Raw genomic sequence first — 26,938 nt, 5'->3', positions numbered from 1 at the left:
ATAGACCAGGCTGCCCTTACACGGACTGACCCTTCCCAGCCGCCGTCCAGCTCCACAGGCACCGCTCTCCTCCCCGCCCCGCTCTTTAGCCCCCACTGGCGCGGTCTGCGCAAGCGCATTGGGTCACATCGAGGCCCCGCCCCCTGGACCTCGGGTAACAGCGCGAGGGGCTTGAGTACCGCGGAAGGCAGGACGACGAACTAGTAGGTTGGGGAGCGGCAACGGCGGCCGGCAAGGGCCACGTTTCCTCGGGAGGACAGATGTGAGGGAGGGGTCTGGCCAGTGATTGGAACCCTGAAGGCGGAGAGATGTTGCAAGTCAAACTCCTCGTAGAGAAGGGGAAACTGGTGTCCACCGAGGGGGTTGGGCTGGTGCCTGTGGACCCCAGATTTCCCAGATCTCCGTACTCCAGAGCAGGCCGGTGTCGGGGACAGGGTGCTGGTAAGCCAGAGCCCGAGTTTAAAAAAAAAAAGAGAAACTGGGAACGATTAGAACCAAACTTTGTCTAGAGTGAGAGCGAACGGGCCCGTGACGTGGGGCAAGCCTGAGCAGGAGACGAGCGTCGCTGCCCCAGGCCTCGCGCAGGCACTGGCCTCGCCCTTGGGATAAAGTCCGCCCAGGTTTTCTAGCGGGATTTTTAAGACTTTTGTTGATCTGGCCGCAGTCTGTCATTCATTCATTTAACATTCACTGAACACAGTAGTAGGCGCTGGAAGGAGAGAAGTGAGCAAGACACACAACTATTCCTACGGTATGGAGGGTTGGGGTGGGGGGGAGGACTAATGGTCTGTAGAAGCCCTGGGCGGAGAGCAGGGACAGCTTCTGACACTCAGTCATGAAGGCTGGTCAGGAGTGATGGGGAGTGTTCCAAAAAGAGAAGCCTCCAGCGCGTGCCTAGCCTGGGAGCCGTAGAGAGGCAGGTGTATCCTGGGCACTGAAGATTACCTCTCTCTCAGTCTACTTAGTGCCCAGGGAAGAGATGATGGTAGCCAGAACTAAGCTGCTGCCAGTGGAGGTAGAGAGAAATCAAGGGATTCAAAGCATTCTATATTCATAGAAAACTACAGAATTTGGGGAGACAGGGATGTTGGAGAGAAGTATGTACAAGGCTTGAGTGCTTGGGTGGGATTCATCAGAGGAGCAGATTTGTGAGGGAGCCAACAAATTCTATGCTGGTTCTGCAGAGACACCCCCCCACCCCCTCGTAAGCAGTTGGTTATTACAGTTTGGAGGTCAGCAAAGTACCACTGTGAAGGTATAGATTTGAGTGCCCTCAGCAAAACAAAGCCACAAGGTTGAGACTGTAGAATGAGAAAAACAAAGGGCTCAATCAGCACTTAACATAGTGATTATGTCTTCTCTGTGTGTGTGTGTCCTCAGTACCTAGTCTAGGACCTGGCATTAGATACCATTCAGTAGACAAGAGCCCAGCAGCAGGCAGGGATATTGGAATCCCAGAACTGGGAAGAGATAGGGGCTAATGGAGGCTTCCGTTGCTCTAATGACAGAATCGTAGATTCGTGTCCCGACTTTGCCACCCAGCTGCTGTGTGACCTCCTGATAAGTCTTCCACCTGTAATGTGGGTATAGCCAAAAAAGAAGTCCCTATGTTTAGAGTTCCAAACTCTGCTAAGAAACTACACACAGACTTTTCTCATTTAATCCACAAGGCAACCTTATTTATGAAGGAAGTAATATTATAGGCTCAAACCCAGATCTGACTGATCTCAGAGCTTTATTATGACCCTGTGACTGCTGTTATCTATGTTGTCAGGACCCTCTTGAACTCACATAGTCATTTTCTTTTGAAACGTTGTGCTGAGGCCAACAGACTTTCATGATTGGTTTGGCACCAGTTCTGTTATAGGGAGAGGGAGGTGGAGCTAAATGTGATGGAGGTTACTTGTTGTTCTCTAGCTCCCTTTTTGGGGTGAAATGGGTAGCCATGTTCTTTTCCTAAAATCAAGTAACAAAAGGACAAAACAAAATGATTGATTAGGGCATCCAGATTTTTATTCAGATCTTCTTAAATCCCTGAGGCCTGCTGCAAAATCAGTGAGTAAAAAAAAAGTGGTTCATACTTGTGTGTCTCCAGACAGCCAGTTGGACTCCTCCTCCTATTACACTGAGCATTTGTGTTTGGTTGTTTCTATCCTGCCAGTGTAATTTCTTAAAATATTTTGTCTTGGTGCGGTGACCATAGATGTCCGTACAAGTAAAGTAATTATGTCCTGCTAGTGAGTTTGCTTCTGGTTAGTATAAGGAAGGAGTTTACCTTATCTGCATTTCATAGTATTCTACAAAATCCTCCTTCCACCCACCCTTCCCACATTATTTATTTGAGATCTACCAGCATGGGTCGTGAGCTAGAAGGGAAATTTAGAAAACATTTTTTGTTCCACTCCCAGTGTGGAGCCCAACGCAAGGCTTGAACTGATGACCCACGGATCAAGACGTGAGCTGAGATCAAGAATCAGACGACTTAACCGATTGAGCCACTCGGGTGCCCCAGAAGGGAAATTAATAATCTATTGTAGTGGTTTTAAATTTGGTAAAAATACAGAGCATCAGCTCTTCTCTCCCCTCAGACCTCTTGCATGAGAATCTCTGATTGAGGCTTAGAAATCTGTATTCTTTACCAGGGCCCCAAGAATATTCAACCAAGTTTGGAAACCACTGGTCTACTCTGTACCCCTAGGGAATCTACAGCTGCAGGGAAGGAACTTACCCAATCACATATGACATTGGTGCCTCTTTCTCCAATGAAAAGCAGTGGGCTGGGAGTCCTGAGATCTGGGTTCAAATGCAGATTTTACCAGTCATTGCCTTGGGCAAATCATTTCACCTCTCCTAGATTCTACTTCCTTACTGTGAGAATAATGCCATTCTTGTATTAGGAACCATAAGAGAGAGTGGCAGTCTAAGTGCTTTGTTAAGCTTTCCATTTTTCTTGCACTTGTGGAAGTTAAGAGCTGCCATCCAGTGTTCACTGCCTGTACCACAGTGCCAGTTTCATTGGTTGCCTGGCCCCAGGCCATCTATCACCAAGCCTTCCCCTCCCCTTCTGTTGCAGGTTAGGATGGCCACCGGCTGGGGGAGCCTCTTGCAGGAGGAGCAGCAGCTGGAGGAGCTGGCGCGGCAGGCTGTGGACCGGGCCCTGGCAGAGGGAGTATTGCTGAGGACCTCACAGGAGCCCAGCTCCTCTGATGTAAGTCCCTGACTTCTCCCCATGCACGGACCACACTGCTCTGGATCCTGATGCTCACTATCTGGTCCCTGCTGTGCTAACGGCTGCTCCTCTCAGTCCGAGACATCTCTTTCACTTTATTTTATTCTTCCCAATAACTAAAATTGATCTCTAGATATATGTATAAAAAGTCGCCTGCTAGAGTAACCAAACTGAAGTCTGGGGTTTCAAGTGTGACTTAGGCAAGATACATAACCTCTCTCAGCTGCGGTTTCTTCAGATAACAAAAGAGATAATAATGGGACCTACCTTATCAAGTTTATAAGAGAATAAGAAGATAATTTACGTGAAGCACTTTGCCCAGGGAACTATTATTTTTTAAGACCCCCTAATCACACTGCAGGGGGTATATCCATACAATTGGTTTGTGTATATCCTTCTCTGTGCATTTATATACATATATGGGTATATAAAGAAATATATGCTTTTCTTTATTAAGTTTATTTTTTTAGTAACCTCCACATTCAATGTGGGGCTCAAACCCACAACCCCCAGATCAAGAGTCAGGCACCTCAAAATATATGGTATTCTAAAAAACAAATCGGATCATACAGATAATGCAGACTATTCTGTGATGTGTTTTTTTTCATTTAACAATCTGTTTTAGAACTCTCTTCAACTCCCTCCAGTAAAATTAGCTTCATTCTGATACATGGTGTTCCAGGTATGGCTGGATCACAGTTCAACTTTCCTCTATTTAGGTGATTTCTGATGTTTTATGGTTACAAACAGCACTCCAGGGAACAGCTACATACATGTCTGTTTGGGGACCTTTATGAGTATTTCTGTAGGGTGGGTAGATGAAAGTAGGACTGCTGAGTCCAAATCACATCTTTTAAAAGTCTCATCCTTTAAAAAAGAAAAAAGTCTTTATTTTGTGACTAGGTAAGACATTTTCATGGTTCACAATTAAGAGGGCAGAGTTTACAGTTTAACTCTCCCTCCCACATTCACCTGTCCTCTTGACCTGAAGGCAGGTTCTTGTTTATTCTTTCATATAGTTTACAAAAAACAAAAAAAAAAGTATGTATTTCTTTTTCCCACTTTTTACACAAAGAAGTATCCTAGACAACCTCTTTTGTGCCTTGCTTGTTTCTTTTTACTTAGTAGCATACCCTATGACAATCCATATGAATAACCAGAGAGCTGCCATTATCTTTCTTTGCCAACCTGCATCCTTTTTCTTCTCTGTGTGCCCAGAACCTAGTTAAAGGGCCTAGTGGAAAGTCCAGACTCAGTAAATGTTTTCCTAGGCCTGAGTGAATGAGAATGGCTGTCACCTAAGGTAGGCCGATATTGTAGAAGGTCTGCCTCTGGCTTTTGGAATATGATTGCTTGCTTCATGAACCTTAACTTCTGGGAACTGCTTGTCTTAACCCAGGATTAAGCATATTTCCCTTCCAAGATTTTTTGTTTTATTAATCAATAGGTATTACATGAATGTCCAACATTTGCTCTTACTGGAAGTTAATGGAGCCCAAAAAAGGTACAGTCCTCAATGAGATTCCCAATACAGAGAAAACAAAACAAAACAAAACAAAACAAAAAACAGGAAATATGAGTGTGTGTGTGTGTGTGTGTGTGGTGTGAAAGAAAGAGATAGAGAGAGAGATTGCATTCCAAATCTTTAACAGGTGCCTGTTCTATGCAGGCCATTCTGCGCACTGAGGACACAGAGGCCCTGGCCTCTAAAGTGCATGATCTATTTGGAGAATGTGCCATAAGACAAAATGAAGTAATGTCAGTTCTATGAGGAAACATAGATAGCCTGCTGCACAACATTAGCTATCATTTACTGAGTATTTACTGTGTGCCAGGCACTATTCTAAACACTTAAGAATCACTAACTTATTTAAGTCTCACCACAGCAGAGATGAGGAAACCAAGACCCAGAAAGGTTAAGTAACTGGCCCAAGGTGATGTGAATGGTTGTGTAATTGGCAAAGCCAGAATTCAAACCCAAAGAGTTTGCTTCCTGTGTCCATGCTCTGAGTTTCCTGATTCTCTCAGGAAATTGTATGGGACACCTAGAAAAAGTAGCAACTTATTAGTTGTATTTGAGCTAGATCTTATAAAAAATAGAGAGGGCAAAGAACAGCATAGCGGACGCCTTGAATTTGGAAAAGGCAAAAATATTCCAACAGAATGCAGCTGAATGTGGGACAGAAGGCAGGCCAAAGTCATATAACCAAGAGACTTTGATACTGGGAGGAAGAGGAATGTGAACTTTATCCTATAGGTCGAGGCAACAGACTAGCCACGTGCAGACTGAATAGTAGGCTCCTGAAGATTTAGGGAGTTAATTTAAAAAAAAAATACATGAACAGGGTACAAAATTTAAAAGATATTCAGTGTAGAGTAAGTCTCCTCCCTCCAGCCACTGTTTCCCTCCCCAGGAACAAGCATTGTTAATAGTTTTTTCCACTAGTGTGTCTTTAAAAAGTTAGAGCCAATGTTTTTTTTTAATCAAGAAATTAAAAAAATAATCTAGATATCCAGTTTACCTTGAAAAGTCAGATCACGGGGCAGCCCGGGTGGCTTAGCAGTTTAGGGCCACCTTTGGCCCAGGGCGTGATCCTGAAGACCCGGGATCGAGTCCCACGTCGGGCTCCTGAATGGAGCCTGCTTCTCCCTCTGCCTGTGTCTCTGCCTCTCTCTCTCTCTCTCTCTCTCTCTCTCTCTCTCTCACACTCTCTCTCTCTCTCTCATGAATAAATAGGTAAAATCTTAAAAAAAAAAAAAAAAAAGAGAGAGAAGTCAGATCACCTAATAACCCTGCCCACTTTGCTACATGGCAACACTTGGCTAGTGGAGTTCTGGCCTCTTAAGTGAGATGGGAGCTCTTCTTCCTATCACTGTTTCTCTGACGCTGAATCAGAGTATTTCTTGTCATGCATGTGCTACAGTTGTTCTCATAGTAGAAAACTATTACTTTGTGTCTGTGTCTCTATAAAAAAAGAAAAAACTGTGTTTCAGCCTTTGGCCAATGCATAGCAGAAGTCAAGAGTTGCATGCTTAACCCAACTGAGCCACCCAGGTGATCCAGAGGGAAATCTTTCTTTAAAAAAAAAAAAAAATTATTTATTTATTCATGAGAGACACAGAGAGAGGCAGAAACATAGGCAGAGGGAGACACAGGCTCCACGCAGGAAGCCCGATGCAGGACTCGATCCTGGTACTCCGGGATCACACCCTGAGCCAAAGGAAGACGCTCAACCATTGGGCCACCCAGGCATCCCAACCCGGAGGGAAATCTTATTAGAAAAAATCTTTAGGAGTTTTTCAGGCCAAATGAGACTTGTTGGAAGAGGCAGAGTTCTGAGTTTTAGAGCCAAGGAAATGCCCTTATAGTCATCACACATGCACTCAGGGTATTAGATCACTCCTTCTGTAGTCTGCAGTAATTCCCAGTCTAACACATAAAAGCTTCAATCTAGAAAAACCTTACTCTTCCAAATATCTTTCCCCAGTTTTGTCTTCTGAGATTCTGAGGAAGGCAATTATCTACCAAAATTTTAAATAGATTTACCCTAATTACCTGATATTTCTACTTTTATAAATTCACAATTTGTGGACTTTCTCATACACAAAATACCTAGAATGTATATTCTAGGATATTGATTGAAGCATTGATTATGGGACGCCTGGGTGGTTCAGCAGTTGAGCAGCTGCCTTTGACTCAGGGTATGATCCCATCATCCCGGGATCAAGTCCCGTGTCGGGCTTCCTGCATGGAGCCTGCTTTTCCCTCTGCCTATGTCTCTGCCTCTCTCTGTGTATCTCTCATGAATGAATAAATAAAATCTTTAAAAAAAAAAACTTGAAAAGAAGCATTAATTATAAAGGGGGGGAAGGAAATCACCTAAATGTTCATAATACAAAGCTAGATTCAATAAATTATTTTATATCCAAAGAATGGAATACTTAAAAAGAATGAGAATTCTTTATTTGAACACATATGGAAATGACTCTGAAATATTTATAAAGCAAAGGGCAGAACAATATATGTGTCATGTGCTTCTGTGTATATAAAGAAAGAAAAAACATATGTCTACATATAGTCTAAAGGACTTGTGAGATACTAGTATACCATTGGACTCTGGGGAGAATTGAGTCACTGGGCCCAGAGTGAGAGTGAGACATACTTTTCACTATGTATCTTTCTGTCTCTTTTGAATTTTGTATCACATGTTTGTATTATCTGTTCAAAATAATAATATCTTTAAATAAATATATAAATGCCAAGCTCTAATGCCATAAACTCATACTACCATAATGGCAAATTATTATAATAATAATTATTAAATTATTATGTTAACCCAGAGGTTAAACTCAGAAATTCTTCATAATATTGTCATAAGGTCATCTCATCATCTCTTACCCAAATTCTAGCTCATTTGTTGTTGTGAATCTCAGAAGGCATTATCCCTTTCTAGAAATAGTGTTCCAGATGGTTTGGATTTCCCAGTTCTGCCAAAGTTCAAAGAACTTTGCATTCTGAGGAATGCAGCCTAACTCTAGGCCTGGAAACCTGAGTCACCATCTCCAACACTTGGGGTGGTGGTGGGGGAACCATTTCTAACTTCTAAGGGGTCAAGGTTCACTTCTGCTGCAGCCCTACCAGCAGGACTCTCCCTCTCCCCCAACCACAAGGCAAGGGGACAGGTGTGAGCTCCTGGCATGAGGAAGGTCCTGGGTTTAGATAATCAACTGACTAGGAGCTGTGTTTTTGTGTGTGTATGTGTGTGTTGTTTAACAACCACCTTGGTTCAAATCCCTGTGCCATATATATATATATCTGCAGCTTAATATAATTTTGGACATGTTACTTAATCTAAGACTCAATTCCTTATCTATTTATTAAAAATAGTAATAATATCTGCCTCACATAGTTAAATGATGCATCCATGTAAGGTATTTAAAATAGTGCCTTGCACACAGTAGGTGCTCAATGACTTTTTACTTATTTTTTGTTTGTTTTTGTTTGTGGCTGTTTTGCTTCTAATTTTTCTGTAAAGAGATAAAATATTACAGAGTCTAAAATTTCCCTTTATACCCCTTCATCATCTTGTTTGTTCCCTCCCTTTCCAGAGGTAACCACTATTTTGTAGTTTGTGTGTCCTTAATAAATGTCACTTAAATGTCCTTAATAAATGTCACCACACTTTCCATGGGGTTATGTTTGCAGGAAGACAACCCATTCACAGGTGTTCTACCCCTGCCCACTCTTTCTCCTCGATCAGGTGGTAAGCTATGCCCCATTCACGCTCTTCCCCTCACTGGTCCCCAGTGCCCTGCTGGAGCAGGCCTATGCTGTGCAGATGGACTTCAACATGCTGGTGGATGCTGTCAGCCAGAATGCTGCCTTTCTGGAGCAGACTCTCTCCAGGTACTGGGTCATGGGGCATTAGGGGCCAGGATGTTGGAATCATGGGATTAGAAGACTGGGGAGCCATGAAGTATTGCTCTGGCAGTTGACTTGGTTGGGGTGGGGGACAGGTACCCCCCAGAAAAACAAAAAGTAGTAGAAGTTAAGCATCTGGCTTCTAATCCTGACTCTAATACTCACTTATTTATATGGCCTCAAGAAAGTCCCTTTCTTTCACTGGCCTCAATTTCTTCATCCGTAAAGTGGTGAGGTTGATCTAAATCTAAGATCCTTTCCAACACTGACATTCTGTGATTCTCTGATCCATGTCCCCCTGCTTTGAAGACTGAGATTTCTATTTGGAATTACGGAAGGTCAGTGTCATTTTAGAGAAAACAAAGAACAGAGAAGATTATTAAAGTCAGATTTCTTCTTTTCCTAAGCATTGTCTCTTTCTTATTACCTCAGGCCCCTTATCTCTGGGTGAGATGGGGTATAGACTGGGCCACACTCAGGGCATGAGGATACAGGACCCTTGAAATGGCTTACCCCATCCATCCCTTCTCTGTCTCTTCTCCCTTGATCTTTTTTTCCTCTTCAGACCCTGAGGCAAGGGAAACTTCTTTACTTTAGAATTAAATTCTTTATTTTAGAATTAAATATATATAAATATATATATATATATATTTGTATTACAGGTATGTATATATATACTATATAGAGACTAGACATACATACTTGCATGTCTGATTAATTTCTAAAAGAAAGCAATTATTTTGTTACAGATAAATCTTTCTTTCTTAAGATTTTATTTTTAAGTAATCTCTACACCCCGTGTGGGGCTCAAACTCAAAACCAAGAGACCAAGAGTTGTATGCTCCACCAACTGAGCCAGCCAGGTGCCCCAGAGACAAAATCTTTTAAAAATGTGCATGTTGGGGGGCACCTGGGTGGCTCAGTTGGTTAAGCATCTGACTCTTGATTTTGGCTCAGGTCATGATCACAGGGTTGTGAGATCAAGCCTGGCATTGGGCTCCATGCTGCATTTGGAGCCTGCTTAAGATTCTCTCTCTTCTTCTCCCTCTGTGACTCCCCTCCTCTGCTTGTGCTCTCTCTAAAAAAAAGTGCACGTTGATAAGAGGGTGAACATGAGAAGGGATCTTATAGTAAGAGGTGTGGAAACCATTGACTTGGAGCTAAAAACCCAATGAGAAAAAAAAAACAAAAAAACAATGAGTTACGAATGTACAAACCCTACCACCACTTTCCCCTCAGATCTTTTTTGGGGTGGGTCTGGCTTTTGTTTTTTGTTTTTGTTTTTGTTTTTGGGGGGGGTCTGGCTTTTGTACCTGTGATTCTGGATTGTGGGATTTACGAGCAGCCTGATTTATGACCTGTGCCCTAAAGATGCAATTATGTGGAGACCGTCCCTGCAATCCATCTCTGCAATCCTGCCTTCCCTGTTTCTCTGTCCTCTGAAATACAAACCTTAGCTTGTAAGGAAATAGAGCTCCAGGAACACATGTGCTAGAATAGCAGCCTAGGGTGTGGGGTTGAAGGGGTGCACCTCTTTAGAAAAGGGAAAAATATGTCTCAGCTTCCTGGAGGCTGAAGCCCAGCTGGGAGCTCTCCTCACTAAGGGCTGGGAAAGGCCCTGTGAGAGAACTGGCTGAGGAACAGAGGAACTGCCTGGCAGGCCTGTGCTATACGGGTTCAGTGGGGTTCTTGTAACAAGGTGAGCCTGTGATTCAGGCTTAAGCTGGCATGCAGAGACCACCCTGAATCTTGACAGACAACTGTAGTGTTGGTTACCAATGGGTGTCTTTTCCCGAGGTTCCAGAAAACCATACTGGGTTCCTACATCATGTCACAAGTCCCAGCAGCACACTGGGCCATGATGATGAGGTAGCACAGACATAGTCTCTACCGTCAAGTAGAGATGACACTAATCATCACAGAAATCAAATGGAAAATAACAACTGTAATCTGTGCTGTAGAGGAGAGGTCCACAGTGCTCTGAGAGCACATAGCAGGGGGATCTGATCCAAATAGGGACAGCTGCTCTGAGGGAGTCACATCATATGAGGACTGGCTGAAGAAAAATAAATGGATATTTAGTGTGAGTCAGAAGACTCTTTGGAGCACAGGACATAAGTGCTGTCTTTTAATCTCTGAGAGTTGCTGTGTAAGTGGTGGAAAAGACTTGACCTTGGAGGTCCCAGATTATAGGAGAAGCTACAGAGACTTAATGTTAGGTCTACCAGAAGGCTTACTAACCATCAGAGCTATACAAAGATGGAATGGTTCTATCACATGCCATTTCCTAGTTTCTCTTGAGCCCAGGCATTATTCACAGCTCAGTATGTGTCATATCTCAAGTATCCTTCACCACAGCTCTATAATTCTTTTCCTCTTCATCTTTCATTTTCTTCTTTTACAGATGAGCAAACAGACAGAGAGGGGTAATAGTTCTCTTAGGTTGCCTAGTAATGAGTGGTAGAGCTGGGATTTGAACCTAGCTCATTTGGCTCTAGAGCTGGGTTCTAAACCACTGTTCTCTACCAGGTTGATGTGGGTGTTCAAGTTTGGGTCAGTAGACCCAGAGATTCAGGAGGCAATGGACAAGGGTGGAACTACCTGACCTTTAAGCTCCCAAATAGCCTAGAAAATGCTCTTTTTCCTCCTCCAGCACCATCAAAAGGGACAACTTCACTGCTCATCTCTTTGACATCCACAAGCAAGTCCTGAAAGAGGGCATTGCCCAGGTAACTGTTCCCCACTGCACCCCAATCCAAGACTCATCCCTCCCTTTTTTGACCAGAAGAATTTGGTCCAGACCTTGAGATTATGGGACTCTGCCTCTCATTGATCCCCACTGGGTTTGTACATCAGTGACCAATCCTGGGATGACCAAAAGAATGATTCCACTGGGTTTTGGAGCATCAGCCAGCAACTCTGATCTCTATGTAGAATTCATGTTATCTGTCTGTTCCATGACTAGGCCCTCACTCAGCCCCTGGGCAGATGTATTCAGCCTTCAGTTTTCCCCACAGACTGTGTTCCTGGGTCTGAATCGCTCAGACTACATGTTCCAGCGCAACGCAGATGGCTCCCCAGCCCTGAAACAGATTGAAATCAACACTATCTCTGCCAGCTTTGGGGGCCTGGCCTCCCGCACCCCAGCTGTGCACCGGTGGGTCCCTTGGGCAATGCTGGGCACACTGGTGGGTTGAAAGCCTGATAGGCCTACAGGCAGGGGCAGGGATCTCCCAATTGTGAATGTGCCTTCCTGGGCCCTGGGTCATGTGTTTTCCCCCACAGCAGTTTCCACTTATAATTTGGTCTTAGTATGTCAAGGAGAGAAGGGACTTCATGGTTCATCTAGTGCCACCCCTTCATTGTACAAGTTAGTGTTCTAGTATGAGGAAACAGTATCTGAGGTGAGAAAGAGCTTTGAAGGCCTGAAAAGAGGTCAGAATCCATGGCAGAGTGGGATCAGAGGCTTCCCATTGGAAGGCTAGACCCTAGTAGCAACCACTTCTGGCCAGCAGTGATGCACCATGTTGCTGTAATTGCAGATGGTCTGCAGCAGGATTCCAGGTAGCAGGCATCTGGGGCTCAGGTAAAGGAGTTCCAGCCCAATGGGAAGCTGGTATAGAGTAGAAACACAGGGTCTCGGGGCTCTGGGTACATACACAGGGCCAGGGTTTGGGCAGTCCAGTATATTCCATCCTGAGGTGGATCCTATGGGAGCATGATGATAAGCTGTTTTTTAGTGTTCAGCTAATTCTCAAAGTGATGTTCCTGTGTCTGTGAGTCACAGGAAGAGGTCTTCCAGATCCATCCAATTACTGAACAGACATCTCTCTTCCAACAGACATGTTCTCAATGTCCTGAATAAGACCAAAGAAGCTGCCAAGATCCTCTCCAATAATCCCAGCAAGGGACTGGCACTGGGGATCACCAGAGCCTGGGAGCTCTACGGCTCAGCCAAGTAAGGGGAGAAAAAGTGACAGCAGATTCATTCAGGGCTGCAGCACCTGCTTCTTTGCCTGACATAATTAGGAAATGAAGGATTTTTTTTTCTCGAAATAGAAGTTTACACTTTTAAGCACCAAAATTATGTTAATGGACGTTTTGGGCTATCTTCTAAAATAAGATGTAGGCTATAATTTAATCTTTTCTTGTTGGCTAGAGGTCATCATTATCTGTCAGTGATTGCATTACCGTCACCAACTGCGTCTTGATGTAACATAGTGCAGAGGAGTTGCCTAGACTTAGAGAGGTGTCGGAGGCTGTTTGCCTGCACTAATGGCCCCAACTGTTAGGCTTTAAGCTCTTATTCCCTTTCTTCACAGCTTTTCTGTTTTCCTACTATCAGCTCTTACTTTATACTGCTGTCATTGTGCTTGGATTTGGAATCCTCCATTTATATCCCCAGACCTTTCTGATTTGCTGTGGTTTGGGAAAGCAAATGGTCTGGATTGTTATGTGCTGTCTAATGAGTGTGAGGGCCTCTTTGATGAGTAAATGCATAAGCTTTGATTTAGGGATTTTGTAGTATCTGTTTTAACTGCTTAGAGGCATTTTTTGCTTCCTTGCTATTTCTCAACCATGTTCCAGATGTGTAAGGATGCCTGGTAGGTGACTTCTGGATAAATGAGGGGCCACTGTACCAACAGTTATTGCAATGTTTACATAGCCTTAATAGTTAACCCTTAATGAGCACTCCCTAGTGCCATGCTTTGTGCTAAGCACTTTATATGCAGGATCTCCTTAGAGGCTTCTATCAAACATTCCGAGGTAGATAGCACCCATCTCCCCTATTTTACAGATAAGGAAACTGAGGTTTCGAGAAGTGAAGTGAATTGTTCAAGGTCAAATGGCGAGTTGCTGGTAGAGCCTAGAGTCCACTTCCTCTAGAATTTGCATTCTTTTTTTTAAAATATTTTTTTGAAGATTTTATTTATTTATTCATGACAGACACAGAGAGAGAGAGAGAGAGAGAGAGAGAGAGAGAGAGAGAGAGGCAGAGACACAGGCAGAGGGGGAAGCAGGCTCCATGCAGGGAGCCCAATGCAGGACTTGATCCCAGGTCTCCAGGATCATCCCGGCTGAAGGTAGCGCTAAACCGCTGGGCTGCCCTAGAATTTGCATTCTTAATCACTTCATTGTCTCTCAGAGAGCCACTCTGGGCTTGCTTAATCCTCACCAAGACTCAAGAAACCTTGGACTCTGAATATTTAGAAGGCATCAGATGGATACCTTCTCAAGTAGAACTCTTGGCTAAGTTGTATTTTAAGAGATGGAAGCCAGGAAGGGGTCAGCCAGGGAGCTGCTGACAGACAAATACTGCAGAGGGTTTCTCCAACCAGGCTGTGAAAGACATGCAAAGATTCATGTGCCCAGTACTAGGTAGGCGCTGATGGGTAGGAGCTGTGTGTAGACACCTAAGCTGGGACTAGCTTCCCTTATTTTGAAAGTAAGATAGGCACTCCTGCTGACCCAGCATGTGATCTTTGCTAAGTCCATTCTCTTCTCTGAGCAGCAGTTTCCTCATCTGTAAAATGGGGACGATAGTAACAATACCTAAAGGGGTGGGAGTGAGAATTAAATGAAATCATGGCTTTGAAAAATGCTTGTAAAAACTGAGGGCTCAAAGAGGTAGAATACTTGCCCTAAGTCATACAGCTAGTAAGTTTAGAATTCATGTCTATCTATCTCTAAAGCCTGCTTTCTCTCTACTACACTGTTCTGCCTCCAAGAGGAATGGTCCCATAGTATAGATTGGAAAAGTGAGGCTCAAGCATTTATAGAGCAGGTGAATTTTCATCAGTTATCCCATAATTTTTGAGACCTTTTAAAGAAGCCTAGAAAATGATTTATGATTCCTATTTAGCATTTATTCAAACTCTTTCAAAACATTAGTGCCTGTGGTTAGAATTAGTAGGGATAAGAAAGGAGGATTCTTGGTATAAAATGTTGGGGGCTATGATCAAGTCCTTGCTGCCAGCCAGCACACTACTGCCACTTTACCTTCCTTAGCTGACAACTTTCCTAGTCCTGCTACCAAAAGACTATTCGGAACTGAAGGCAGGAGGTAGAATATGTTTTCTGAGTCTGGCTGTGATTATTTGGCAGAAGGCAGGCTGACTTAACCAGGGAATGCAGCTTCACTTTAACCTACAGCCTACAGGCTCCCTCCTCCGCCTCTTCTTGGAGGTGGGCCAGTCTGGGCCAGATGCCACTTTCCCACCCATGGGCAGAGCAAATCAGGCTGCATTATGAAAAGCAAGGCCCTTGGCCCTTGGGACTCTCTCAGGGCAAGAAGACTTATGAGAGCACCATTTCTAGCTTATCTCTCAGACACCGAACTCAAAGCCAAGACTCAGCTTAATGTCATGTCTGACCTTAAGACATTTTAGGCAAGGCAAGAGAGGAGGCATACTAGGACCTGTACTTCAGCCAAGTGGAAAGAAGTCAGGCACTGTAAAGAGGTACAGAAAACAGACAAACAGACCAGAGGCCAAGTACAGGAGGAAGGAATCCACACTTAGATTCCTAAGCCAAAATCTAGCCATCCAAGAGTCCCAGCAAGAATCTATGGGCACATAGCAATACTGCTACAGCAAAAATGGAATTTGGTTCTCCATTACTGCTGAGTATTGCCCCTCAAGATCACCTGGTGGGAGACTGGACCTGTCTTTAACTACTAAAAATAACCTGATTAGTAGCCAAACATTTCTCTGGCATTAGCTTCTCCCTGAGTTCTTGAGCTCCTGCTTCTTTAAGTATGTGGATAGCAGAGAAGAAAAGGTCACGTAAGCCTTGGTGACCCCATTAATACTGTGTAACCAAATGTGTCCCTATGTACATCACAGAAATGTTGGGAGGCCTCAAGAGACAATGCTTTATTTATAATTGGTGCTCTAGGGTTCTGTAGGATTCCACTGAGCTATTCTAATGTATCATACAAGAAACACACACTCTTTTTTTTATATGCTTTACAGTCTGTATGAGGGTCATTAGCCTCCAACTTCTAGCATTGTTCTTCTATAAAATATTCTTCAGTACTTTCACTTGTTTATTCTTCCAGAAAGATTTTAAAAATCATTAATTTAAGTTTTTAGAAAAAGCCCTCTTGGGTTTTTTAGATGATTTGAAACCTAAATTTTAATTTGCACAAACATCATTATAATATTTTATCTACCTACTAGAGAAGGAGCAGGAACATCTCCATATTTTCAAATTTTCTAGTTTCAGGAAATGTGCTGTATCCTCAGGTATTGCCTGAGACCCTCCAGATTTGAGAGAATACCTGCTCTTTCAGGGAAGCTATGTTCTCATTCTCACCCTGAAGGGGGTGCGATGGAGGGAGGAAGACAAGCTTTGTAGCCATTTCAATCAACTGTGTTTTCTCTTTCCCCAGTGCTCTGGTGCTACTGATTGCTCAAGAGAAGGAAAGGAACATATTTGACCAGCGTGCTATAGAGAATGAGCTACTAGCCAGGTAAGTAAAGGAGGGGAGATCTCCAGATATGGCTCCATGATTGTGCACAGCCATTCAGAACATAGCATCTATTCCCTCTGACTTTGGCCATCTTTCCCAGGAATATCCATGTAATCCGTCGAAGGTTTGAAGATGTTTCTGAAAAGGGGTCTCTGGACCAAGACCGAAGGCTGTTTATGTAAGTGTTCAAGGAGTATTCCCCAAGGATCTGAGGGAGGGCTGCTTTAGGAAACTCATCCTGAGCACTGGGTGTTATACTATGTGTTGGCAAATTATTTATTTATTTATTTACTTATTTATTTATTTATTTAATTTATTATAGTCAGAGAGAGAGAGAGAGGCAGAGACACAGGCAGAGGGAGAAGCAGGCTCCATGCACCGGGAGCCCGACGTGGGATTCGATCCCGGGTCTCCAGGATCGCGCCCTGGGCCAAAGGCAGGCGCTAAACCGCTGCGCTACCCAGGGATCAGGCAAATTGATTTTAAATAAAAATTAGGAAACTCATCCTGTCAACCATTTCCCCCAGTAATCTTTTCTTCTGGGAGATGCAATGGTTTGCTTCCTTCTCTGAATTTTAGGGGCAAAATAACCCATCATCTCAGGAAAGTTTGGAGAAGGCTGGTCATGTTCAGCTTCTAAAGGGCTATCAGAGCTACTGACATTCTTGATAAGGGCCTTCTTAAAATAACCTTGGTTTTCATATGCCTCTGGGCTCCTAAAAGTTTTCTTGCTCCTTTTGGTAGCTGGTCTAGTCAGGCGTGGGCAGCTTGGCTGGGTAGTTAGGGAGGAAGAGGAATAGCTCATTCATTCTGATTGTTCTGGGAGCTGCTCTCTGAGCTCAGGCAAGACCTCAAGGGGCCTGGATTTGTGTTCCATGCCACGCCCTGAGCTTCCTTCCAGGGGACTTCCACAAAGTGACTTTAGTACCACTTAGTTGGGTAGCATTGCTTGCAACACACATATTTAGACCTTTATAGGTTGTTTTTTTTTTTTTTATTTCTTTTAAATTAAGAACCTCCATGAAATTTCACAATACCACTTGATATTTTCAAAATAGTGCTTTTATAACAAAGTCATTAATTTACTTTCTAGGTATATCAGACAATATCAAGTAAAGAAAAGGGAAAGAAATTTTAAAAGTCTGTGTATTTTTTTTAGAATAACAAAATATATTTTACTAAAACATAAGATTTACAGAAGTTTCCAGACAAGCCATACAAAATGGTCAGCAGTTTTTTCTTTAGTATATGTGCTGCCGAAGCGAGCACGGTCAGCAGTTTTTTCTTGAAGGAAAGATTCTACACTTGACAGCAAAGTCACAATGTTATTAGTGAGGATTGTGATGTTGTGATGTTTGTTTAATGTTCCCATTTTGGTTCAGACAATCAAGCTTGTCCATCTACAGCATCTAAATAAGTTATACTTGGCTAGAGAGCATATTCTAAATAACTGATTAACTGCTTTTAACCAATGCAACTTGATCACCATAAAAGGGAGGAAGGAGCCTATAAAATTAAAATAAACCTATCTTCCCCCCTCAAAAAAAAAATAAAAATAAAGAAACCCTGCAGCAAAGAGGGGCCACTGCTTTTAAATATTTCACAACAATCCAAGTGGTGCTTCTAGCCTCTGCTCATACTTTACAACAATGAATCAAGACAAGACATAGATTTGTCTTTTAATCATAGATAATGTGCATTTAATCACCAAAGGACTGAAGATGTCTGGGCTTTTATCATGCAATATTTCCAAGACTGTCCATTAAATGCAAACACAAAAGGAAGAAGTCTTGGCAGAACAGGAGAAGTGATGTACACTTGATGATCAGATCGATTTTAAATATTATTCATGGCATATAGCCTAGTCCATGCTCTAGCTCTATGGCTTGGGCTTTGTTGGTCTTCCACTGCTCTACTACATCATTTGCTAATGGATTATCTAGATTGGGAGCACTTAACAAAGCCTGGATTCATAGTGGAACTGTGTGGATCTGCAGTGCTAGGGACCACTTATCTTTCAAAATATCTAAACATATTCTTCCCAACTTATCTATATTAGGATGATAAATTTTGATCATGAAACATACTTTAGAGGCTGCTGTCGGGTATTCTTCTGGAAGGAATAGTTCAAGTTTAAGAAGTCTTAAACCTGCCTCAAAGGTGGTATCCTGGGGGCCAGCAATGAGCACTTGAAAATCATGGGCATTGTTCTCAACTGGTTCTGCTCTAAAGTCAGGAACTAGTTCTGCCAGCAAATGCTGGGTTTCATCGATAATCCTATGGGGCAGCCTGACCATCTTGTCAGATCCTGAGTTTGGCTTCTAGTCTTGACTCAAGGCAGTGTGTATCTTAACTAGACTCATACTTTTGCATCTGCACACCCTCACACCCACCATTTCAAAAAATCTCAGCCTGGTTTCAGCTACTTTAAGTAGTATAAAAATGTGTTTTGCTAGGTATGACATGATTCTGAGACTCAGTAATTTTTAGCCCATTAAAAAAAAATTATCCGATTTGATTCTATTTGCCTTCTTATTTCCCTCTGGCCTTCCTAGAATAATTCTAGATCGGGAATATTCTAAAGCATTTCTTATTGCATACCTTCATGTTTTTAGTGATAGAAGTGGTGGTATGGGTATCTATTTTCATTGCTTCCAATGAACTTTGGGGTAGGCAACCTGTGCAGACTGACTTTCAAAGAAGCCAAGCTCATTTTGATGCACCCTGAAGTACCCTGAACCAATGAACATACCAGTTATAATTTAACACAGCAGCTTTCTCCATCCTGTGTTCTAGGGACGGCCAGGAAGTTGCTGTGGTTTACTTCCGGGATGGCTACATGCCGAGTCAGTACAGTCCACAGGTTGGTATTTTGTTAGACCATTCTCTGCCTCCTAGGACTCACCGTCATTCCTCAGAGACCCAGCTCAGGCATCACAGAAACCTGGGTTTTTCCCTGAGCCCAGTTCTTCCTCAGGGAAACTGGTGTACCTCCCTGTTCTCTCACAACCTTTTTGTTACCTCTTACTCTCTACAAACACAATTGTCTTCTAGAATCTGAATCCTCAGGAATCCATGTTGCTTCAACCATTCACACTGTTTCTAGAAATATGCTGACAAATGCTTAACAGTCATGGTTATCAGAAGGAAAGCCCCAATTTGTAGCATTTGCTGATTTCTATGGTGTACTCCCCTCATCGCTAATTTCAAGCTACCCACCTTAACATTTCTGGACACAGAATTGAAAAGAGATTGGTACAATCAGCTCTGGCTAACTAATGCAAACCAATTTCATCATACCACTGACCATTTCCTTCCTGCCAACTCTTACCTCTCTCTTATCTGTGTAGGAAAGTTTTTCTATCCATTTATGTTAATGACAGTAATGATATCACTTTATCTTGCTATCATACCGTGTAGTTTCAAAATTACTTTCCATATCCATTATTTCATTTAATCCTTACAACTACCATCTGAGGTGTATAATTATCCCCATTATACAGACGGAGAAACTAAGGTTTGGAGAGATGCAGGGGCTTGTGTTAGATCCCACAGGAGGTTCCCAGGATTTCTGATTCTCAGTCTAGTAGCATTTCCAGTATATCATTCTGGAATATATCACCTCCCTCTGCCCCTAATCCACAGCATGCAGAAGCTAAGAAGCCCTGGTTTCACTTAGGAGAAAGAAGTTGGAAAATATCGTGAGCAGTATACTAGGGATCATGATCCTTTGGCTCTGCTTCTGTGTGACCATGGGCATGTTCCTGACCCTTTCTGGGCTCAATTATTTAAGCTGAGGAAACTATACTTAAAAATTGAGGAAGCTCCTTCCAGACATCTAATTCTTTGAATATAGGATTCTAATTCTTTGAATATAGGATTCTCCGTAAGGAATACCTATATAGGGAGCAGCTCCACAGAGGTGGAAGCTGTGTAGAAGGTACTTTCCTCTAGAAAGTGGTTAGAGTGGCAGGAACTTGCTGACTGGAGAAGAAAAAACTGTCCATTGGGAAAACAGATCCAGGCTCCAGGGGATTTGAGGGAAAGGGGCAAAGAAAACTTTAAAAAGAGAGAAGTTGAACTAATGGGGAAAGAAGTTGAACTAACAGTTGAACTAACAGGACTAACGGATGAAATTTGTGCATCAGGAAGAGGACATTTTTAGGGAATTGAGAAACTCAGATCAGGTTTAGAATATGAAGATAAAACTTCAAGGCTTAGTGACTTGGTAGGTGACCTCAGGAAAGCCCTTGCTCATTTCTGAATTTTGCTTCCCTGTTTCTAATATAATGGAGTACTTCTCTGGGTTTATCTCTGATGTTCTGGGCACCTGTAACTCTGCCTAGACTATCAGAGGTGGCTGAGATTATTAATCGAGACTGGCAAAGGTGCTGCAGGTGGAATGATTGTATCAAAGGGAGGACGGCATGGGTAGGGTGGGTGTTGTTCCTCAGGCAGTTGCCTTCATCCTGCTGTGGGCAGTTTGATGTGGTCTGGAGTCCGGGACAGTCTGTCCTCCCAGATATGGGGTCTAGAGCTGGGAGGTGTGGTCGTCTGCTGTTTACCTGCCTCTCACACCCCAAACTCCTAGCACATCAGACCATTCATCCTGTAATTAAGCACCTGCAGGCCTTTACTCATATTATTCTGCTAATCTGAGTATGCCTTTGCTATCGAGTCTGACCTGACTACTCAGATTTCACTTCTTTAAACAACAATAACAAATAATTACTGAGCATTTACAAAGCCCCAAGCACTGTGTTAGATACTGGTGATACAATAGGAAGTAAGACAGACAAGGGCCAGAGCTCACATTTTGGTCAGGGAGACAGTCATCAGGAAGTAAGCAAAAGTAGGAAAAAAAATTTTTTCTAGTTGAGGGAAACTCTTTGAATAAAACAATAGGGTGAAGATAGAGAATTATGGGGAAGCCTACATTAAATAGGGTGGTTTGAGCTGAGACTTAAGGATAAAAAGGATCCAACCATCCATTGGAAAAGCCACTGTTGGGGATTTACCCCAAAGATACAGATGCAACGCCGGGACACCTGCACCCCGATGTTTATAGCAGCAGTGGCCACAATAGCCAAACTGTGGAAGGAGCCTCGGTGTCCATCGAAAGATGAATGGATAAAGAAGATGTGGTTTATGTATACAATGGAATATTACTCAGCCTTTAGAAATGACAAATACCCACCATTTGCTTCAACGTGGATGGAACTGGAGGGTATTATGCTGAGTGAAGTAAGTCAATCGGAGAAGGACAGACATTATATGTTCTCATTCATTTGGGGAATATAAATAATAGTGAAAGGGAATATAAGGGAAGGGAGAAGAAATGTGTGGGAAATATCAGAAAGGGAGACAGAACATAAAGACTCCTAACTCTGGGAAACGAACTAGGGGTGGTAGAAGGGGAGGAGGGCGGGGGGTGGGAGTGAATGGGTGACGGGCACTGGGAGTTATTCTGTATGTTGGTAAATTGAACACCAATAAAAAATAAATTTAAAAAAAAAGGAAAAGAATTCTAGGCAGAGGGGAAAGCAGGAAAAGCAAAGGTAGAAATGATGTTTTTGTGTTTGGCCTGTGTGGCTGGACTGTGAGAGTGGGATGGATGGATGTCAAGAAATTGACATGGTTGAAAATGGGACAGGAGGCAGATCCTGCAGTGTCTTGTAGTCTATGGTAAGAAGTTAGAATTTTATTTGGAATACAGTAGGTAGCTGAACTCACACAGAAGTGTCCCACCTCTTTCAAACCTCTTCATCCATTTTTCTATACCCTTGTACCTTTTATTTCCCTCTTTTTAAGATTTTATTTATTTATTCATGAAAGACACACACACACACAGAGAGGCAGAGACAGAGGCAGAGGGAGAAGCAGGCTCCATGCAGACAGCCCGATGTGGGACTTGATCCTAAGACCCCGGGATCATGCCCTGAGCTGAAGGCAGACACTCAACCACTGAGCCTCCCAGGTGTCCCTGTTATTTCCCTCTTAATTATAGTCTGTAACATTGTGCTAAATTTAGTGAGCTCCCCAAGGGCAAGAATCCTACATATCGGAAGAATCCACATCTGCCTCACAAAGATGTTGCAGTGACCCTGGGAATAATGAATGTGAAGATAGAAAGCATGATACCTGGCATCTAATGGATGCTCAGTAGAGATCAGCCAAAGTGAAATAAAGTAGAATTCCTTTTGTTTTCTTCCCTCTGCAGAACTGGGAAGCACGCTTACTGCTGGAGAGGTCATGTGCTGTCAAGTGCCCAGATATTGCCACCCAGCTGGCTGGGACTAAGAAGGTGCAGCAGGAGCTGAGCAGAATGGGTGTACTAGAGATGTTGCTCCCTGGCCAGCCTGAGACTGTGGCCCGCCTCCGTGCCACCTTTGCTGGCCTCTACTCACTGGACATGGTGTGTGAACAGCCTCTTTCTCCTACCACAGGCCTCCCAGGTGCCAGGAACCCAGAACCCAATGTGTTGGGGAAGCTGGACCTGGTAGTGGGCTAGACTTGGGTCAGTGATGCTCCTTGAGAACCCCTAGAGCCCTGGGGGGCGGGGGCTGGAATCCATTGTAAGATCCGTCAGCAAAGGTAGAGATGGGGGTAAGAGGTGGAAAGGGGAAGAAGGAGCTGAGGTAGACAACAAGAATTGGGGAGAATCTTTACGGGCTTTCCAGGTCTTCTGTTGTGGAGCCCTGCACTCTTGCACTGGAGAACAAGAGAAAGCTTGTTCTCATTGTACTTGCTGCTGGGTTTGTTAAGGGTCACATCCAGATAGTAGCATCTGTTCTGAAGGGGCTATCACTCTTCCCCCTCCTGCTGTTCCTCTGATGCTGCTCTGTACAACCAGCAGGACTGCAGCTCTTGCCTTTGGCTTAAAATTGCTGGTGACTGCTTTCTTGCCTCCTGCCAGGGTGAAGAAGGGGACCAGGCCATTGCTGAGGCCATTGTTGCCCCTAGCCAGTTTGTGCTAAAGCCCCAGAGAGAGGGTGGAGGTAGGTGGTGGTTTTGCCTTTGTAAGGCTGTTCATTGGAAGGGGGCTAGCAGGCTGTTACCAACGCTGATTGGCACTTGCTATGGGCATAGTCCCAGGCTCAGGGGACACAGGAGGAACTGACACAGGCCCTCATCTTGGACAATGTCCCAGGAGACCCTGTGATCAAGTGCTGTTGAGTGCACAGGAACCTGATTAATCATAACTGGAGGGTTGGACAAGTTTAGTCTGAAGTGCCTGTGACTAGATTGTGGGAAAGTGGGTAGAGCAAAATAGAAGGTGGGATATTTTACTGCATGTTTGAACTCCTTGAGAGCAGGGTCATGTCTGCCTCACAGACCCAGAGGAGATGAGTTTTGATGTTGGTCCTAAAGGATAAGTAGGAGTTTACCAGGTGGGAAAGGAGGAAGAGCATTCCATACAGAAGGAGCAGCCTCAAGTAGAGGCACTAACCCATGGAAGTGTATGTTGGAGATTAACAAGCAACTGGTAAGGCTGGAGTGCAGCATGGGAGATGGGAAGAGGCAGGGATTTGGGCTAGAAAAGATAGTTTGGGACATCATTATAAAGGACACTGGAAATATGTAGGAAATTGGATTTTTATCCTGAAGGTACTGAGAATCTGTTAGGTTTTTTTTTGTTTTTTGTTTTTTTTTAGATTTTATTTATTTATTCATGAGAGACACAGAGAGAGGCAGAGGGAAAAGCAGACTCCCTACGGGGAGCCTGATACAGGACTTGATCCCGGGACCCCAGGATCATGACCTGAGCTGAAGGCAGATGCTCAACCACTGAGCCACCCAGGCATCCCCCATTAGAGAGTTTTAAGGAGGGAAGGGACACACAATTGATTCAGGATCCATGTTTCAGCCATAGTGGAGCTTGTCCTGGGTGAGGGGAGATATTGGTCACAGAGACCATAGAGGAGGCTGGTATAATTGTCCAGAAGAGCAATGCAGAGGCCTAGGCTAGGGCTATACAGACTGAAGAGACATGTCTGAGTTAGTGACAGGTCTGGAGAGTGAGTTAAATATGACTCAGGGGTATCTTTCACTTGATAGGGAGAAGGAAGATCTGGGAGGGGCAGGTTCAAGCAGAAGTAATGAATTCTGTTTGGACATGCTGAGTTTCTTTTGGGAGCCCATGGGATATCCATGCGATATTTAGAATAGTGAGCTTAAGTTAAAGATTTGGGAGTTAACAAGTCATAGAATATAGAATATAGATAACAAGTCATAGAATATAGAGTTAACAAGTCATAATATAGAGTTAACAAGTCATAGAATATAGAATAGCGAGCTTAAGTTAAAGATTTGGGAGTTAACAAGTCATAGAATATAGAATATAGTCATAGAATATAGTCAAGAATACTTCTTCTGTAGTCTTAGAAGAGATCTTCCTGGAAAAAAAAGTTTGTACATGGAGGAGAGAACAAGGGTGGCGGATGGATTCTTTGGGAATCTCAACATTTAAGAGGAGCAGGAGCCAGTCAGGGAGGCTAGGAAGGAAAGCCATAGACAGGAGGAGAACCAGGGCAAGACAGTGTGGTAGAAGGTGTGTTTGTGTGATAAGGGCTGTCCTGTTAAAGTGACATTCCCTCCTTGGGATCCAGGCCTGCCTTGGCTTCCCTGAGCTGGTGTCAGGAACTGAAGCTGCTGACTTGACCACAGAAGTGGGGGCATAGAATGGAGAAGGTAGCCAGAGCGTCTAGGGTGACTGACCAGTGCCATTGCAGGTAACAACTTATATGGGGAAGAGATGGTACAGGCCCTGGAGCGGCTGAAGGACAGCGAGGAGAGAGCCTCCTACATCCTCATGGAAAAGATTAAACCTGAGCCTTTTGGAAATTGCCTGTTACGGCCTGGCAGCCCTGTCCAAGTTGTCCAGTGCATCTCAGAGCTAGGCATCTTTGGGGTCTATGTCAGGTAAGCCAGTCAAGAGGGTCTCCTCCTTGCCTGAGGGTCAACCAGACAAGCCTGGAGGGAGCAAAGGACAGGGAGCAGGACTCTTGGGCTTTAGTCCCAACTCTGCTGATCCCTAGCCATGTTACCTGTTTCCTTATCTAATAAACAAAGCAAAGGACACAAGACCTGACCACCTCACAGAGCTATCAAATGAAGCCCAGATGAGGAGTGCTTTGCAACTATAAAGGAAATTCCAAGTAGTATCAAGATGGATGAGAAAGTAACTCTGGACTAGGAGGAGACCCCAGGGAAGAAGAGAATTTGGGTCCAGTTTCCAAGCTCCCAGGGATTCTGAGGAAAGGTGGGACAGGCCAGCTAGAGGATAATCAGTGTCTTTGAAAGGTTGAGTGGTCCCTGGGTGTGGATTTGAGCTCTAAAGAATTAGGAAGAGAAAACTACTTGGGAATTTGTAAGGAATTGTTCCTGGTCAATTAAACCACTCCCTGCACTTCAAGATTAAGCAAGGTAGGAATACCAGATCCTACTATGCTCCCAACCATAGCCTTCTCTATATATAATATTTCCCTCTAACCACTTGCAGCATCTCTGCCTGCCACTTCCCCCTAAACCTATCACCACAGCCATCTTGAGAGAGATAGACAAGGAAACTTACAGCTACAGAACATGAAATATGAGCCTGGCATCATGCTAAGTGCTTTTCCTGCTTTATTTAGTCCTCGTGACCATCTTGCAAAGTGAGAGGTATTATCTCTATTTTAAATTGAGAAAATTGATATTTAGAAAGGCCGAGTGACTTGCTCAAAATCACAGAGCTAGTAATTTCTTTCCCAGCAAGGATACAAACCCAAATCTGATTCTAAAATCCTAGCACTTTCTTGGGTATAGTCAGCCACTCATCCACTGCTCAGGTGAGACCAGGGAGGGTCTTGGGGCTGTGTTGGTAATGAGCTGTGTCTCCTGCCCCTATTTCTATAGGCAGGGGAAGACACTTGTGATGAATAAGCATGTGGGACATCTGCTTCGAACCAAAGCCATCGAGCATGCAGATGGTGGTGTGGCAGCAGGAGTGGCAGTCCTGGACAACCCATACCCTGTGTGAGGGCACAGCCAGGCCTTGCCCAGACTTTGCTCAAGAGACCATCTCTCCTTCATACTTGTCATTCCTCTCCTAGCCCCTCTGAGGGGCTTCCCTCCCTGTACCTTGACAAGGCTGGTCTCTTCAGTTCACAGAAGGGTGAATGCTGAGTACCTTCCCCCAGCCCTCCCATCTAAGGACCAGAAAAGCTGTGTTTCCCTTAGGTGAGATCTAGAGGCCCCTAAATCCTCAGAGTGTGAGTATAGCTGAAAAGAAGCTGATTTGAGGTAATGGTCCATAACCCTGCCACCCTCCTGTCAGCCCCTCATTAGCCTTTCCAGCAGTTTCCAGTGTTGGACTTAGGATAGGACTGAGAGGTAGGAGGAGTGCAGTGACGGGGCATAGCCTTTCCCCACCTCTGCCTTAAATAAAATTACATTGCCGATTCTATGATTCCTTGGTTTATACATTTGGTGGGGGAGGAGCTATAATCTGGGTCAGCACATTTAAGGTGGATGAGAGCAGGGGAAATAACTTGGCTATAATCAGAGCCTCCATAGCTCCAGACCCTAGGATAGAACCCTGAAGTTCCAGTCCTTAGTGACTCACTAATGCTCCCACAGGATCATAGGAAACAATGCAACCATGATGAGACATCACGGGTGAACTGGCTTCGGTTGCTTTCCTGCTTAATTCAGGAGTTTGCCAAAGTGCCTATGAGTGAAACCCTGCCTAGATCTGCCCAAACCAAAAGTTCTGGAAGGATATTGGTGTATTCCTGAGAAAAACCACTCGCCTCCCCATCCCCCACACAAA

The 26,938-nt window shown here is 43.8% G+C and overlaps 2 protein-coding genes and 1 pseudogene across 7 annotated transcripts in view; 1 reads left to right on the top strand and 2 right to left on the bottom strand.

The window, feature by feature from the left end:
• MYH7B (myosin heavy chain 7B) overlaps positions 1-168 on the bottom strand; it is a 40,866-nt gene extending 40,698 nt beyond the window's left edge. Inside the window, exon 1 of one of the 3 annotated variants that reach the window (XM_038572080.1) lies at positions 31-168. The gene's annotated coding sequence lies outside the window, so the exon portion shown is untranslated. Of the gene's footprint in view, positions 1-20 lie in introns of all 3 variants that reach the window. The other 2 variants (XM_038572083.1, XM_038572081.1) reach the window with 2 other exon arrangements.
• Positions 58-26,575, top strand: GSS (glutathione synthetase). Of its 4 annotated transcripts, none has more exons than XM_038572094.1 (13): positions 58-203; positions 3,074-3,208; positions 8,491-8,636; positions 11,305-11,380; positions 11,669-11,808; positions 12,493-12,609; positions 16,045-16,125; positions 16,226-16,303; positions 18,922-18,988; positions 22,346-22,540; positions 23,042-23,123; positions 24,858-25,047; positions 26,023-26,575. In XM_038572094.1, the coding sequence occupies exons 2-13, from the start codon at positions 3,080-3,082 to the stop codon at positions 26,144-26,146; spliced, it is 1,425 nt and encodes a 474-aa protein (XP_038428022.1). In that variant the 5' UTR covers positions 58-203; positions 3,074-3,079; the 3' UTR covers positions 26,147-26,575. The 4 variants fall into 4 exon arrangements, with proteins under 4 accessions (XP_038428022.1, XP_038428023.1, XP_038428024.1 ...); XM_038572095.1 differs by lacking the exon at positions 58-203 and adding an exon at positions 210-441; XM_038572096.1 differs by lacking the exon at positions 58-203 and adding an exon at positions 495-751.
• LOC102154683 lies at positions 17,170-21,248 on the bottom strand (annotated as a pseudogene).
• Positions 26,576-26,938: the final 363 nt, after the last annotated feature.

This window comes from Canis lupus, chromosome 24, assembly GCF_011100685.1.
Source record: "Canis lupus familiaris isolate Mischka breed German Shepherd chromosome 24, alternate assembly UU_Cfam_GSD_1.0, whole genome shotgun sequence".
NCBI lineage: Eukaryota > Metazoa > Chordata > Mammalia > Carnivora > Canidae > Canis > Canis lupus.
The sequence above is the reverse complement of the archived record's forward strand: the minus strand, read 5'-3'. Positions and strand labels throughout refer to the sequence as shown.

Excerpts from the sequence above, each read along its gene's own strand:
- GSS (XM_038572094.1), top strand. The coding sequence starts at position 3,080 with ATGGCCACCGGCTGGGGGAGCCTCTTGCAGGAGGAGCAGCAGCTGGAG. Across the intron at positions 11,381-11,668 it reads TGAAAGAGGGCATTGCCCAG|ACTGTGTTCCTGGGTCTGAA; the intron begins GTAACTGTTCCC and ends TTTTCCCCACAG. Across the intron at positions 16,126-16,225 it reads GAGAATGAGCTACTAGCCAG|GAATATCCATGTAATCCGTC; the intron begins GTAAGTAAAGGA and ends CATCTTTCCCAG.